Source organism: Podarcis filfolensis (assembly GCF_964270895.1).
Source record: "Podarcis filfolensis genome assembly, chromosome: 5".
NCBI classification, from domain to species: Eukaryota; Metazoa; Chordata; class Lepidosauria; order Squamata; family Lacertidae; genus Podarcis; species Podarcis filfolensis.
This window is the reverse complement of record NC_139608.1, coordinates 89079161-89096161: the sequence shown is the minus strand read 5'-3', so window position 1 is coordinate 89096161 and position 17001 is coordinate 89079161. Positions and strand designations below refer to the sequence as shown.

Sequence of the window (17001 nt, the reverse complement as noted above, 5' to 3'; positions counted from 1 at the left end):
AAAGCTGTCTGTGGACAAACGCCGGCTTCCTCGGCCTGAAAGTGAGATGAGCGCTGCAATCCCATGTTTACCTTTGACTGGACTTAACCATCCAAGGGTCCTTCACCTTTACTTTTTTTTATATTGAAACTGTTTTTTAGCACTATAGAACAGGAGTTGGGGCTGAATAAGGTCCTCCAAGCCTCTCTTTGTGTCTCTTGCTATAGAAGCTAGCCTACTGTAGAAAGGCAAAATTGTTATATTAGTTGTTGTGGGCATAGAATCATGGAACTGTAGAATTGGAAGGGATCCTGTGGATCATCTAGTCCAGCCCCCTGCAATTTAGGAAAATGCATCTGTCCCAAGCAGGGATCAAACCTGCAACCTTGGCATGATCAGCACCATGCTCTAACCAACTGAGCTATCCAGGCTACTGACATACCCTTGTGACCCTTCCTGTCTTTCATTTCACAGAGAGGATCCGAATTCGCATGTGGAGAAGCCGAGATCCTCTGGCACGATGACTTCTGGTAAGTTGGCTCTGCCTGTTTTTTTCTTCCGCCTCTTGCTCTCTTGTGAATGACGTATTCTAAGGTTACCAGATTTTTTTCAAAGAATCTGGGGACCCTTTTTTAAAAAGAGAAAAAAAGTTACTGAATTTAAAAAATAAATAAATAAAGAAGTAATATCTTATCTTCTGTGGTCTCCTCTGTCGTGCGGTCTTTCTCTGGGCACCGGCCTGCTCTCTTGGAGCGCTAGCTGCCGTGGGGTAGACTCGGGTTGGGCCTGGGCTCAGCCACGTGTCCTTGCCATCCCGGTGCTCTCCTCCCTAGCGGCAGCGGTGGCACAGCAAGGTCGGGGCTCCCTCTTTTTTCTCCTCCTTCTTTCTCTCTCTTCCTTCTCCTTCTCCTCTCCTCCTTCTTCCTGCGTCAGCTCTGGGGTTTTTACTGGCCCCAGAGCGCCGCTGGGCAGTCGGCCGGGTGCTCTTGCTCCCGGCTCGATTTGGGTCATGGGTGTGTGTGTGTGTGTGTGTGTGTCAGCCGTTCCCCCAGTTGACGCACCGGGCGTCCCCGGTTCCCCCTCGGCAGTGGCAGCGGCAGTCTCAGCAGCCGGGAGCCATCCTGGTAGCGCAGTTGGCTCTGGCTGGCTTCAAGAGCTGCTCGCTGCCGTGGCGCCTGCCATTTTGGCTTGCTGGAAGTCCCCATATGAGAGCCAGTGTGGTGTAGTGGTTAAGAGCGGTAGTCTCGTAATCTGGGGAAGGGTTCGTGTCTCCGCTCCTCCACATGCAGCTGCTGGGTGACCTTGGGCCAGTCACACTTCTTTGAAGTCTCTCAGCCCCACTCACCTCATAGAGTGTTTGTTGTGGGGGAGGAAGGGAAAGGAGAATATTAGCCGCTTTGAGACTCCTGAAGGGGAGTGAAAGGCGGGATATCAAATCCAAATGCTTCTTCTTCTTCCCATATGATGTATCTTGTGTTGTTGAACCAATCACACAACAGTCATTCCCTACTAATAAATCTACAACACTTAAAATATAAATCCAGGGACATTAAATGAAATCCGGGGACGGATTTTGTCCAGGGACAGATTTGTAAATCCGGGGACTGTCCTCAGGAAACAGGGACGTCTGTTAACCATAATGTATTCTGCCGGAAGCAATGCAGAGAACCGTCCCAGCATTCTAGGAGTAACTTCAGGTATCACATTGGACCGGTACCTGCACCCCTAGCTTGCAGGAACAGCATCCTTACGGAGTAGCTAGATTGAGGGCAAGGAACCTGATGTTGACTAGATGTTGACAATTTTTCTGCTTGGAACGCAGCTGACCTAGAATTCCAAAATGGCCCAGAAGATCAACAACAAGTCTGGCACGTCTGCCTCAGATGTCAAATAAGACATTTCCCTAAGCATGCAAATGTTTTAACTCATATACTTATCTTCTGCAAGAAGTGGGCATAAACTGTGAGTGTGGGTTCTCCTTTAAGCTGCTGTTTATACTCACGGGCAAAATGCAGGTTGTGCCCTTGATCTCCAAAGCATCTAATTTATTAGCCAAGCTTGATTTTGAGGTCCCAGAACAGTCCTCGGCTAGAGGTCGGAGGCTGCTGCTGCAAGTCTGAAGTCTCAGCGCAGTCTATGATTGAACTCACCAGATCAGGGAGAAGAAAAGTAGAAACGGCTTTCTCATTTTCCTTCAGTGGCGGGGAAAGAGCAATATTAGCCAGTCTGCTCAAATTACACTATGGTGGTTTTTTTTTTTTTTGTTTTGTTTTTGCTGAGTTAACTCTTTGTGTCCCTTTGTGCAGATTTTTCAGCCGCTAACGGAAATGTGTTAAAGGTAGAAGCCTTAAACTGTTTGTTGTGATGTAAGCTCACAACGATTTAAGCTCCCTGGTAATCTTTTCAACTCAACGGTGTTCTCATTTGCCCACTGATTAACAATTGGTGGGAACCAGTTAGGGATTGTAGGGAAAGATCTGCCCCAAAAGCTGAAAAACATCTTCATGTATGCGACAACGGCCGCGAGAGTTTTAATAGCACAAGGATGGAAGACTGAAGAAACCCCAGCTAAAGACTCATGGCAAGAAAATTGATGGACTATGCAGAACTGGCAAAACTGACATACAAGCTACGGGACAAGGATAACTGTGACTTTAAAGATGAATGGGAACCCTTTAGAATCATAGAATCATAGAGTTGGAAGAGACCACAAGGGCCATCGAGTCCAACCCCCTGCCAAGCAGGAAACACCATCAGAGCACTCCTGACATATGGTTGTCAAGCCTCTGCTTAAAGACCTCCAAAGAAGGAGACTCCACCACACTCCTTGGCAGCAAATTCCACTGTCAAACAGCTCTTACTGTCAGGAAGTTCTTTACAAAGTATTTGAAGACGCAACAAAGTGAACTGGACTCCTTGGCTGGTTTTGAATAAACATTCACAAACTTTTTATTGATAATTATTACTTAAATAGTTTGAGGTTCTATACAGTTGTGTAACATGCAGAAAACAGCATTTTTAGAGAAATCAAAGACTGGAACTGAGGGAAGTCGGGGGGTGGGTGGGTTCTGTGGGGGGAGGGAGGGGAGGGAGGAAAAAAGGGGGAAAATAAAGATGATATGTTTCTAGATAACATGTGATGGTCCAAAACACACTTCAGGCAACTCCCCGTTTAGACTGTGCATCAGTGGGACGCGTGTAAGTCCATCCTGCTTCCGGCAGTGCCAAGAACGGCCTGTAATTTAAAAAGCAATCATACGGCTGTGAGAATTTTAATAGCACAAGGATGGAAGACTGAAGAAACCCCAACTAAAGAATCATGGCAAGAAAAATTGATGGATCATGTAGAACTGGCAAAACTGACATACAAGCTATGGGACAAGGATAACTGTGACTTTAAAGATGAATGGGAACCCTTTACAAAATATTTGAAGACGCAACAAAGCGAACTGGACTCCTTGGCTGGTTTTGAATAAACATTCACAAACTTTTTATTGATAATAATCAGCGAAATAGCTTGAGGATCTATACAACTGTGTAACTTGCAGAAAACAGCATTTCTAGAGAAATCAAAGACTGGAACTGAGGGAAGTCGGGGGGTGGGGGTGGGTGGGTTCTGTGGGGGGAGGGAGGAAAAATGGGGGGGAATAAGGATGATATGTTTCTGGATAATATGTTTTGTTTTAATTTTGAATAAAAAGAAGGAGGAAAAAAAACAATTGGTGGGAACCGCAATTGGTGGGAATATGCTTGTGGGTTTTCCATGGAATTTAGCTGGCCACCCTGAGAACAGAGTGCCAGGTTTGGGGCTTGAACCAGCTGAGCCCTTCTTATGTCCTCCCATTCATGTACTCTCATCACCTGGTGCCAGTGTAATTAATTTTCACAACCTCCCTGATGTTTGGAGGACATGCAACTCCAGAGAGATTTCTTCTTCTTCTTCGAGGCATACACAATGCTCATGAATGCACTACCTATTAGCTTCTCAGGAATGTGTCTCAAAAAATAGATGGTTATTAGCAATGTTTCACCTCCCATGCTCTCCTAGCCAGAGGGCATGATTCTTCTACCATCCTTGGACTCTGAGGATAAGTTTGCAGAAGAGATTACACCTTCCCAGCCTGTTTGAAGCAGCAGTTACAGAACCATAGAATTGTAGAGCTGGATGGGACCCAAGAGCCATCTAGTCCAACCCCCGGCAATGCAGGAATCTCAGCTAAAGCATCCCTGACAGGTGGCCATCCAACCTCTGCTTAAAAACCTCCAAGGAAGGAGAGTCCACCACCTCTCGTGGGAATCTGTTCCACTGCCGAACAGCTCTTACTGTCGGAAAGTTTTTCCCGAATGTTTAATTGGAATCTCCTTTCTTGTAGCTTATAGCCATTGGTTCCTACCCTCCAGAGCAGGAGAAAATGGTGGCTATCATATCTCCTCTCAGTCTCCTCTTTTCCAGGCTAAACATACCCAGCTCCTTCAAGCGTTCCTCATCAGGCTTAGTTTCCAGACCCTTGATCATCTTGGTTGCCCTCCTCTGCAAACGTTCCAGCTTGTCAGCATCCTTCTTAAATTGTGGAGCCCAGAACTGGACACAGCATTCCAGGTGTGGTCAGACCAAGGCAGAATAGTGCTGGGACTATTACTTCCCTTGATCTGGACACCATACTTCTGTTGATTCAGTTTAGAATAGCATTAGCTTTTTTTGTTGCTGCATCACACTGTTGACTCATATTAAGCTTGTGGTTCACCAAGACCCCTAGATCCTGTTCACATTGCGATAGGAATTTTATGGTCTTAGATATATGGTAATGTTCATAAGTGTACCAACCAAGCACATGCATAGATCAGCACAGGAAGGCCAACCTGGAACCATTTTGATTCCTAAACTGAGCAAATGTTTTCTCTGCAAGGTCAAACTGGAAAACCCTCCCCATTGTCTTTTCCTTCACAAATCCTGTCTTAAGGGTATGTCTGTGTTTGAATAGGGTGTGAGCCTGTGACCTGGCCCAGGAACTAAGTATTTATCATTACAAAAGACTGACCAGGCTACCCAGGAAATCCAATCAAGTAACCTGCCAGACAGGAGATAAACAACAACAGGAGAAAAACAATATTAAAATTTCTGTTTTAGACCACCTTTTCTGTGATGTAGGTTTGATGTATCTGAGGGGTGGTCTTAGGTTACACCCCTTCTCTGATGTATGTATGATGTTTCTGGGGGTGGTCTTGATCTACAGGGTGGCAATTTCAAAAGTCTTGCACACCATTTTTCTGGGTCCCTCCTCTCTCCTGCGGGTGAGGGGAGCACCCTGTTGCAATAGACCAATAAAGGTCAAGCCTACAGGCTGCTGTTTTGCTCCAAGTTATCCTGGTTGGTGTCTTTGTTTTTTGTCCAAGGGAGCCCTCAGATTTTTTCCATTAACAACATGTGCTGCTAGTAAGCCCAGCTAATATTTGTGCATCTGGTTCTTCCTGCCTAACTGCATAACCTTACATTTGTCCCTATTGAAATTCATTTTCAATAGGAGGGAAGAATTAAAAGAGGGCAGACGACTTCTCTTTGGAGATGGGGCCAACTAAAGAACAGGCTAGCTGGACTTTAATAAGGTTTCAGATAACTGCGGCTCTTTGCTGAGACAACATTCCTCCGTTACTGACACTTGGGTGTGTGAAGAACTACTGTAGCTCTGAATGCTCTCCATGGTCCTGATGAAGCTTGCCTGAATCTTGATTAATCTTGGCTAAATCAAAACGAGATCCTCCCTTTTGCTGGAGGGGGGTGCAAAAGGAAAACCTCCCCATACACTTGCGGTGAACTTGTAAAGGTGTCAAGACATTCTGCTGACGTTTGGGAGTATATCGGGATTTGTGCATCAAGAGCAGCTTCTCCACAAAGATATCCCGTTCCTCCTTACAGCTGCTGGAGTGGAGGTACCTAGACAGTAATAAGGAAGAAAAAGAAACCTCATCTGAGCATTTACTCCAGAATTGGTTTCACGAGAATTTGGCTTTGGGGAAAAGTTAAGGGGCTGTTTAGACCGGCTCTAGAAGACTGTGTGTGGAAGGGAGAACAAGGCAGCCCTCAGAGAAGGCAGGGATTATTGCAAGAGTCATTGGAGAATGCAAAAAAAATATTCTTCTCTTATTCCTTCTTTCTCTATTTTGTTTGTTCTGGCTCACCAGTAAGGATAGTACTCTTCTGCCCAAGCGCTCGCTCTCTCTCTCTCTCTCTCTCTCTCTCTCTCTCTCTCACACACACACACACACACACACACACACACAGACACACACAAACACAAAACACACTTACAGGTGAAACTCAGAAAATTAGAATATCGTGGAAAAGTTCATTTATTTCAGTAATTCCACTTAAAAGGTGAAACTAATATATGAGATATACTCATGACATGCAAAGTGAGGTATGTCAAGCCTTTATTTGTTATAATTGTGATGATCATGGCATACAGCTGATGAAAACCCCAAATTAACAATCTCAGGCTGATAGCATCCATGCCACGCCACATTGAGGCAGTAATTGATGCAAAAGGGGCCCAAGCCAAGTACTGAGTACATATGCATGATTCTACTTCTCAGAGGTCCAATATTGCTCTATTTGCAGTCCTTGTTTTGCTGATTTCATTTAATATTCTAATTTTCTGAGATGGTTAATTTGAGGTTTTCATCAGCTGTACGCCATGATCATCACAATTATAACAAATAAAGGCTTGAGATATCTCGCTTTGCATGTCATGACTCTATCTCATATATTAGTTTCACCTTTTAAGTTGAATTACTGAAATAAATGAACTTTTCCATGATATTCTAATTTTCCGAGTTTCACCTGTACACTTCTGTTGTTGCTGCCAAAAGGGTTTTGCATTAACACAAGAACCCTGAACTGAACTCACCAGACAGTCAGTCACCACTGCCCTGCTTCAGTTAGTCCCCTCCTCCTTAATGTACTTCCTTTGCTGACTCAACCTGGAATGATAGAGTCCTTTTCTGGAGAGAGGCATGCATCCCACAGCACAGCGTTAAAAATAGCTGTGCCCCCTTTGCTTTCACAATGCTCTGTCTTTTAACGGCTGTGTGGGAGGCAGCTGTTCAACAGGTTCAGAGTTTCGCTGGCTAGGGTGGTCGTAGGTGAGAAAGGCTGTGCTTTACCTGTCCCATTATCAACCTTTAGTAATTAACGGCACAGCGCCTCTCGGGAAAAGAAGGGAGAAGCTGCTGGAAACTCTGAGCGGGAGAGATTGAATGAATGTGAGCAATGAGTATGATCTTTTGGAAACGACCGATTAAGTGATTTTATGGTATGTTCCAATATTAGGTAAAGGTATCTACTTGCACTTAAGAGTGCTTTCGAACTGCTAGGTGGGCAGGAGCTGGGACCGAACGACGGGAGCAATCCCCGCGGCGGGGTGAGCTCCCGTCGTTCGGTCCCAGCTCCTGCCCACCTAGCAGTTCGAAAGCACTCTTAAGTGCAAGTAGATAAATAGGGACCGCTTTATAGCGGGAAGGTAAACGGCGTTTCCGTGTGCTGCGCTGGTGCTGGCTCGCCAGCTGCAGCTTCGTCACGCTGGCCACGTGACCCGGAAGTGTCTTCGGACGGCGCCGGCTCACGGCCTCTAGAGCGAGATGAACATGCAACCCTAGAGTCGAACACGACTGGCCCGTACGGGCAGGGATACCTTTACCTTTACTTAAAGGGACTCCTGACCATTAGGTCCAGTCGTGACCGACTCTGGGGTTGCGGCGCTCTTCTTGCTTTATTGGCCGAGGGAGCCGGCGTACAGCTTCCGGGTCATGTGGCCAGCATGACTAAGCCGCTTCTGGCGAACCAGAGCAGTGCACGGAAACGTCGTTTACCTTCCTGCCGGAGTGGTACCTATTTATCTACTTGCACTTTGATGTTCTTTCGAACTGCTAGGTTGGCAGGAGCAGGGACCGAGCAACGGGAGCTCACCCCGTCGTGGGGATTTGAACCGCCGACCGTGGTTTAACCCACAGGGCAGACAAATTGCATTTTTCTTGAGTGTCCCCTTCCCTGAACTAGGGTACTCATTGCACGGGACATCATGCTCCAATTCTGTTTCCTGTTCCTTGCTCTTGCATCTTCTGTATACAGTGGGCACCTCGGACATTGTCCTGTCCTTGTGGATTCAGCATGAGAATGTTGTACTGATCATTTCTGCTCTTCTTTCAGAATGCAAAGAAGTTGAAGTTGGAAGCACTGTTGTGAATGGCCTGGTACTGGGCAGTAATGGACAAGACAGAGGTATGTTGAATAACAATACAAAATATTATTAGTAGTAGCATTAGTATATGAACCACCTTCTACACAAGCATCTCAAGGCAACGGCAATAAAAATCAAGGGGACGCGGGTGGCGCTGTGATCTAAACCACTGAGCTGCTTGGGCTTGCTGATCAGAAGGTCGGCAGTTCGAATCCCCATGACGGGGTGAGCTCCCGTTGCTCTGTCCCAGCTCCTGCCAACCTAGCAGTTCAAAAGCACACCAGTGCTAGAAGATAAATAGGCACCGCTGCGTGGGGAAGGGAAATGGTGTTTCCATGCGCCCTGGCACTTGTCATGGTGTTCCATTGCACCAGAAGTGGCTTAGTCATGCTGGCCACATGACCCGGAAAGCTGTCTGTGGACAAACACCGGCTCCCTCGGCCTGAAAGCGAGATGAGTACTGCATCCCTGTAGTCGCCTTTGACTGGACTTAACTGTCCAGGGGTACTTTACCTTTACCTTTACCTCGGTCTCGGTCAGGTATACAGGCCTCGGTCCTGTATACCTGAAGGAGCGTCTCCACCCCCATTGTTCAGCCCAGACATTGAGGTCCAGCGCCGAGGGCCTTCTGGCAGTTCCCTCATTGCGAGAAGTGAGGTTACAGGGAACCAGGCAGAGGGCCTTCTCGGTAGTGGCGCCCGCCCTGTGGAACACCCTCCCTTCAGATGTGAAGGAACTAAATATTACCTTATGTTGAATAGGAATACAAAACATTATTATTAGTAGCATTAGTATATTAACCATCTTCTACACAAGCATCTCAAAGCAACGGCAATAAAAATAGCAAACAAACCATTAAAAACACAAATGTTAGTTGTGGAAGATGGAAAAGCCGACTCTCTGAGTTTCCCTGCTGGAGGAGACGGTTGCCGGGTTTTCTTTGCGATATTACTTTTGTGAAATCCATGTATATGTGAATAAATTTCAAGGAGAGGGTTGAGCAATAAATTTCCCCAAATCAGTAAAAAAAAAGTTAGAGTATTAATGTACAGTGGTACCTCGGGTTACAGACTCCGCTAACCCGGAAGTAGTACCTTGGGTTAAGAACTTTACCTCAGGATGAGAACAGAAATCGTGTGGCGGTGGCAGTGGGAAGCCCCATTAGCTAAAGTGGTCCCTCAAGTTAAGAACAGTTTCAGGTGAAGAATGGACCTCCAGAACGAATTGAGTTCTTAACCTGAGGTACCACTGTAGAGGAGCAGTCTGCCTGATGCAGCAGTTGGCCTGTTTCTGTAGAAGGAAGGCTACTCAGAAAAACCCAAAGGGAAGAGGAATAGTCCCCCATGGAGTTAAGAGAAGTTGTCCAAGGTGCTTGTGAACAGATGCATCTCTTCAGGCTTCCCTGCAGCTTCACAGCCTGTCCTTCCTGGCTGCACACTGAGAGGCAGTGTGGTGTAGTGGTTAAGAGCGGTAGTCACGTAATCTGGTGAACCGGGTTCGCGTCTCCGCTCCTCCACATGCAGCTGCTGGGTGACCTTGGGCCAGTCACACTTCTTGAAGTCTCTCAGCCCCACTCACCTCACAGAGTGTTTGTTGTGGGGGAGGAAGGGAAAGGAGAATGTTAGCCGCTTTGAGACTCCTTCAGGTAGTGATAAAGCGGGATATCAAATCCAAACTCTTCTTCTTCTGCATGCTTAAAGTGCCAAGGATGCTAATAAATTGCCAGCGCAAACCCTGCATATTGAAAATCCTCCCCCCTCAGTTGCAGAGGAAGAGGTGCTGTTTTGTTTTGCAGCATCCTGGAGGAGGGCTAAGTCTGGCTTTCTCAGAGAGTGCTTTGAGCTCTGGATGTTATCCAGAGCCCTTCTGGCTGATCCGGAGATGCCTCAATCCATTCCGCATCAGGGCCCTATTCAAAATTCAGGATTTGCTGCAGTCTCAGTCCCTCGTCCCATGCCTGTAAAAGGTAAAGGTAAAGGGACCCCTGACCACTAGGTCCAGTCGTGGCCGACTCTGGGGTTGCGGCGCTCATCTCGCTTTACTGGCCGAGGGAGCCGGCGTACAGCTTCCGGGTCATGTGGCCAGCATGACTAAGCCGCTTCTGGTGAACCAGAGCAGCGCACGGAAACACCGTTTACCTTCCCACCGGAGCGGTACCTATTTATCTACTTGCACTTTGACGTGCTTTCGAAGTGCTAGGTTGGCAGGAGCAGGGACCGAGCAACGGGAGCTCACCCCGCCGTGGGGATTCGAACTGCTGACCTTCTGATCAGCAAGTCCTAGGCTCTGTGGTTTAACCCACAGCGCCACCCGCATCCCTTAAGTGATGGGGAGTCCTAGATAAAATAATATATGCTGCTTTGTGTATATATAGAATGTATGTTTGGGTGCAGTGTCCGTCCAGCAAAGCTAGGAGACTCAACAGGCTGCTTTGCTGTAAGTCTACACCCTTCTTTAATAAAAGCACTAGAACAGATCACTCTGGCGCTGTTGATACCTGTGAACCCAACTCCTAAGAGCCCTCCTTTGGGCCAGCGGTACAGGACAATGAACTGCAGTGACAATCAGTTGCTCATTTCAGGACTAGTTTGACCCAATCGGGTGGCGCTGTGGGTTAAACCACAGAGCCTAGGACTTGCCGATCAGAAGATCGGTGGTTCGAATCCCCGCGTCGGGGTGAGCTCCCGTTGCTCGGTCCCAGCTCCTGCCAACCTAGCAGTTCGAAAGCACGTCAAAATGCAAGTAGATAAATAGGTACCACTCTGGCGGGAAGGTAAACGGCGTTTCCGTGTGCTGCTCTGGTTCGCCAGAAGCAGCTTAGTCATGCTGGCCACATGACCCGGAAGCTGTACGCTGGCTCCCTCGGCCAATAAAGCGAGATGAACGCCGCAACCCCAGAGTCGGCCACGACTGGACCTAATGGTCAGGGGTCCCTTTACCTTTACCTTTAACCTTTCAAGCAGTTTATAACCCAGATTGAAGATGCTTTCTTCTGTGCAATGCATGTTGGCAAGCAAGCAAGCAGTAATTGTTTCAGACAGTGATGCTGCATTGTCAATAATATGGCTGAGGGTGAGCAGAGCTTGCTGCTGTCTAGTGAACGTTTCACTCCAGACTTGCAGAAAGTTGAGGGGACTGAGATAGGAAGGCCCTATAGCAGCTCATCTCAGGACAGCAAACCTCTGGGTTCACACTTAATGCCAAAGGCATAGCTGCTCCCTTTTGCAGCTGTATCTTATTTTAGGGTGGACGGGGGCAGTTGACACACTGCTGTCAAATTGCAGCTGTTCTGGGATCCTGGATTTTTCAGTTGTTTAATGTGGGCAGCCCCCAGTTCCCCTCTGGGGTTGGGGGGAAAGGCGTCGAAGACAGAAATTCAGCAGACTCCGAGTTCATAAATGTAGTCTGCTGCTGAGAGGCGAGGAATGTTACGGTGTCGGTTAAGGAAGAGAGGATTGGAAAAGGAAGGCAGGCAGGCAGGGGGAGAAAGGCGATTGGTCTGCATCTTTATAGTTTATAGTGAACATTGCGGAGGGAGGGTTTAAGGTTGGTGGTGGAGCATGTATGTGGAGCAGTTAAACAAAATGAAGAAAAATCCCTTCCCCTTTCTGTAAGATGTGGGTATATTTCAGAGAAAAGGACATCCGCCAGAATCAGGTGCACATACACACACTGTAACAATAACATACTGGCAGTGCCGAATTTACGTATAAGCTAAACAAGCTATAGCTTAGGGCCCCAAGAAAATTTAAAGGAAAAAAACTGGATGTGCATTTCCAAAATATAAGATAAAAAACAAATAAAATAAAAGCTACATACAGCAACAGTGTTTTGTGTTGTGTAGGCTCCTATTTGTTATGTGCAAATGGCTTTAGATACCTTTTAGGTCCATAAATTACCATATGGCATATATTCAACACAAAAAACAGCGGCAATTGGTTGTGAACAAAGGGCAGCTGGACATATAAAGGGCCCCATTACCTTCAGTAAGGGACGCGGGCGGCGCTGTGGGTTAAACCACAGAGCCTAGGACTTGCCGATCAGAAGGTCGGCGGTTTGAATCCCCACAACGGGGTGAGCTCCCGTTGCTCGGTCCCTGCTCCTGCCAACCTAGCAGTTTGAAAGCACATCAAAGTGCAAGTAGAGAAATAGGTACCACTCCGGCAGGAAGATAAACGGCGTTTCCGTGCACTGCTCTGGTTAGCCAGAAGTGGCTTAGTCATGCTGGCCACATGACCCGGAAGCTGTATGCCGGCTCCCTCGGCCAATAAAGTGAGATGAGCGCCGCAACCCCAGAGTCGGTCATGACTGGACCTAATGGTCAGGGGTCCCTTTACCTTTAGGTCCATAAATTACCATATAGCATATATTCAACACAAGAAAACAGCAACAATTGGTTGTTGACAAAGGACAGCTGGACATATAAAGGGCCCCATTACCTTCAGTAGCTTAGGGCCTCATCAAACCTAAATCAGGCCCTGCATATTGGGACTGGTAACCAGTCTTAAACCTGGGCATTCTCGCACCAGCAGGAGCATATCTCAGGGAGATAAGAAAGAGGGAAAAGTTACCCTCATTTCTCTAGTCTCCTTTGTGGTGAGGTCAGAGAAGCACTACAAGCCTCCTGTTCCAGACTGCCTGGAAATTGAAGCCTTCTTTGTCTGTGTTGGGGAGAGAGATGCGTATGACAGCCTAATGTTTTAATTATCAAGTTTTCTGACATTGTTTGAATACTTTGTGTCATGTTTCCCCACATGCCCTCCCCCTTTTGTTTTTCCCTGACTTGGACGCACCATCTTCTGTACTTTTATGTTTGCAGCGAATGATGTCCCTTTATGTTCACGCTCTGTTTCTGCTGTTAAAATAATTCCTGTGAAGAAAGTGAAAAGTTCTCCTGGTCTAGTGTTGCCGACAGGTATAATTCTCTCTCTCCCCCTCTCTCTCTCTTTTATTTTTTTAATTTTTGGTCCTCTTTCCATATATTCTTCCCAGGTCTTTTGCTTTGCCTCCTGGTTGCTAGAATAGTTTTTTGGCCGCATCCTCCCCCCCGCCCCCACTGCTATGCCGGGCCACACATTTCATCAGTGCTCTATAAAATTAGACCAGAATAACAAATATGCCAGCAGAGTTCACCAGAGAGCCATTCTGAAGATAATTTTCCATGGAGGAGGGAGGCCTCCACTTGCTTCAGTAGTGAGTGTCTGGTGAATTTTGAAAGGGGAAAGGGCACAAGCAGACCACGGCCAGGTCACCCCCTTTTGCTCATTCCCACTTCAGCGCACACATGTATTTATTTATTTATTTTGCTTTGGGATCTCAACTTCTTCCTCTTTTCTTTCACCAGTTAATTCAAAATTGTGCTTGCTTATACAGTCAATTGTGCTTGCTTATACAGGGACGCAGGTGGCGCTGTGGTCTAAACCACTGAGCCTAGGGTTTCTTGATCGAAAGGTCGGCAGTTCGAATCCCCGTGACGGGGTGAGCTCCCGTTGCTTGGTCCCGGCTCCTGCCAACCTAGCAGTTCGAAAGCACGTCAAAGTGCAAGTAGATAAATAGGTACCACTCGGGCGGGAAGGTAAATGGCATTTCAGTGCGCTGCTCTGGTTAGCCAGAAGCGGCTTAGTCATGCTGGCCACATGACCTGGAAGCTGTCTGTGGACAAACACCGGCTCCCTCGGCCTATAGAGCGAGATGAGCGCCGCAACCCCAGAGTCGGTCACGACTGGACCTAATGGTCAGGGGTCCCTTTACCTTTACCTTTATACAGTCAAACTTCGGTTTTTGAACGCCTCGGCCGCTGAACATTTCGGAAGCTGAACGCCGTAAACCCAGAATTGAATGCTTCCATTTTCAAACGCGCCTTGAAAGTCAAACGGCTTCCGAGGCATGTTTTTCATTCCCAGCCCCCATTGAACTTGCTGGCAGCCCTTTGATCCTTGGTTTGTGAACGTTTTGTAAGTCGATTGGACGTCCGTAACAGATTACGTTAAAAAACCGAGGTTCCACTGTATATTGTTAAACATTTAGGAGGGGGACCCTCCGAAACCCTAGAAATTAATAAATTAGGTTTGCCATGTTTTGAAGAGCAAAAAAAGAGAGGGACATATTTGCCAACTTCTAGTTTTAACTATAGAGGGATGCGGGTGGCGCTGTGGTCTAAACCACAGAGCCTAGGGCTTGCCTATCAGAAGGTTGGCGGTTCAAAACCCCGCAATGGGATGAGCTCCCTTTGCTCAGTCCCTGCTCCTGCCAACCTAGCAGTTCGAAAGCACATCAAAATGCAAGTAGATAAATAGGTACCGCTCTGGCGGTAAGGTAAACGGCGTTTCTGTGCACTGCTCTGGTTCACCAGAAGCGGCTTAGTCATGCAGGCCACATGACCCGGAAGCTGTACGCCGGCTCCCTCGGCCAGTAAAGTGAGATGAGTGCTGCAAACCCAGAGTTGTCCGCGGCTGGATTTAACCATCAGGGATTCCTTTACCTTTAGCTTACTTTTAACGATGGATCACTATGACGACTCTTATTTCACATATCCATGAAAAAGTGGGCATGTCCTGGAAAAAGAAGACATATGGCAACTCTAAATAAATAGTAGGATTTTGATTATTTGGCATATGAAGGGAGAATAGGAGCTGTAGTGGAATTCCTGGGCTAGCCTGTGCAAAATGACTTGGCCATTAAGAATCAATACAGGGCCATTGAGAGTCATTGGCAATGCAAGAGAACTGTCCTCTCTCCTTTCCCTGAGGCGTGAACAAAGATTGGGGGTTGGGAAGGTTGCCAAGGTAACTGGGTGTGAGGTGACAAGGAAGGAGAGATTTTGAGCAAGGTGTTCTGGGAAGAAGAAGGGAGAAGGAAGACTGGTATCCATTTTGGGCAGGCTGGCTGCAGGCTGACTGGGAGAGATGACTTGGAGCAGCTCTTCAAAAAACTGTTTACGTACAATATGAATAAATGACAGCCGTCATTTGATAAAATAGTATATTTGCTTACACTAAAGGTGTCAGACAAAGCTAAAAGGCTTTGAGCATGGGCCCATAAGCACAAAATTGCCTCTAAATTGTATGCGTTGATTTATGAGTATAGGTGCAAAATCATAAATAATTACAGTGGTACCTTGGTTTAAGAACAGCTTAGTTTATGAACAACTTGGATTAAGAGCGCTGCAGACCCGGAAGTAGGTGTTTTGGTTTGTGAACTTTGCCTTGGAATAAGAACATGTTCCGCTTCCTGTCGAGTGTGTTCCATTTGTAAATTGAGTCCCCTGCTGCTATAGGAAAGCACACCTTGGTTTAAGAACACTTTGGTTTAAGAACAGACTTCTGGAACGGATTAAGTTTGTAAACCAAGGTACCACTGTAAATCCTGTTGCCTCCCACCTGTTGGGACCTGAACTTGAAAGATCAGGGTTCTGTTTAAGCACAGCAGTCTCCCTGCCACAGAAGTTTAGCACTTGTGCCATGGGAGAGCTGCAGGAATGTACAGGAAGGCAGTGGGAACAGTGGGCTCATCTCTCTTGTGTAATGGGAGGTGCGTTGGCCCGCCTCACAGTGGTGGGAAAGCAATATGCAAATTCTTATTTTGTGTGTTTGGATAATGGAGTCCATGGGGGCTGTTTTGCCTTGTTATAAAGTGGGATTTGGACTGCTTGAACTTCGACCATCCAACTGGATCACGTTCCATTTTTAAGCCTGCAGAACATACATAAGAGAGGAAGCGCCACCAAATGCAGTGATTCTTACTTCTGAGTAAACATGCATAAGATTGCATTGCAAATATTATAATTCTGCTGGAAGCCTCCCAGAGTGGCTGGGGAAACCCAGCCAGATGGGTGGGGTGTAAATAATAAATTATTATTATTATTATTATTAGCCAGATACTGTTAAAGTATCTGTTCTGCATACCAACATTTCATTAAGCCTCCTGGAAGGACGTTCTGATGGTGGCAAACCATTATTATTATTATTATTATTATTATTATTATTATTATTATTTATACCCCGCCCATCTGGCTGAGTCTCCCCAGCCACTCTGGGCGGCTCCCAATCAAATGTTAAAAACAGTACAGCATTAAATATTAAAAAGTTCCTTAAACAGGGCTGCCTTCAGATGTCTTTTAAAGATAGGATAGCTGCTTATTTCCTTGACATCTGAAGGGAGGGTGTTCCACAGGGTGGGCGCCACTACTGAGAAGGCCCTCTGTCTGGTTCCCTATAACCTCACTTCTCGCAATGAGGGAACCGCCAGAAGGCCCTCAGCGCTGGATCTCAGTGTCCGGGCTGAACGATGGGGGTGGAGACGCTCCTTCAGGTATACTGGGCCAAGGCCGTTTAAGGCTTTAAAGGTCAGCACCAACACTTTGAATTGTGCTTGGAAACGTACTGGGAGCCAATGCAGATCTCTCAGGACTGCTGTTATGTGGTCCCAGCAGCCACTCCCAGTCACCAGTCTAGCTGCTGCATTCTGGATTAATTGCAGTTTCCGGGTCACCTTCAAAGGTAGCCCCACGTAGAGCACATTGCAGTAGTCCAAGCGGGAGATAACCAGAGCATGCACCACTCTGGCGAGACCCTGCCAACAAATTAAGATTCTGAAGTAGTTTGGACTGTGTAGGTTTACTCTGGAGGGTAAGATTACACCAGGACTAATGGTGGCAGGTGAAAGAAGAGAATGGGATGTTGGAGAATTCTGACAAAAATGGAAAAGGAAGCAGAAATTGCTGCAGTTCACATGTTTGTGGAAATCAGCCAAAGGAATACATAGTTGTTGTTGTTTAAGTCTGCAAACA

General features: G+C 46.8%; 1 protein-coding gene across 50 annotated transcripts in view; it reads left to right on the top strand.

Moving 5' to 3' along the window:
- SORBS1 (sorbin and SH3 domain containing 1) overlaps positions 1 to 17001 on the top strand; it is a 192319-nt gene that overhangs the window by 79582 nt on the left and 95736 nt on the right. For 45 of the 50 annotated variants that reach the window (XM_083615433.1, XM_083615434.1, XM_083615429.1 and 42 more), the window contains exons 2-4: positions 454 to 509; positions 8183 to 8254; positions 13033 to 13128. In XM_083615433.1, coding sequence (XP_083471559.1) covers positions 500 to 509; positions 8183 to 8254; positions 13033 to 13128 — 178 coding nt within the window. In that variant the 5' untranslated portion in view covers positions 454 to 499. The remainder of the gene's footprint in view (positions 1 to 453; positions 510 to 8182; positions 8255 to 13032; positions 13129 to 17001) is intronic. The other 5 variants (XM_083615386.1, XM_083615425.1, XM_083615428.1 and 2 more) reach the window with 1 other exon arrangement.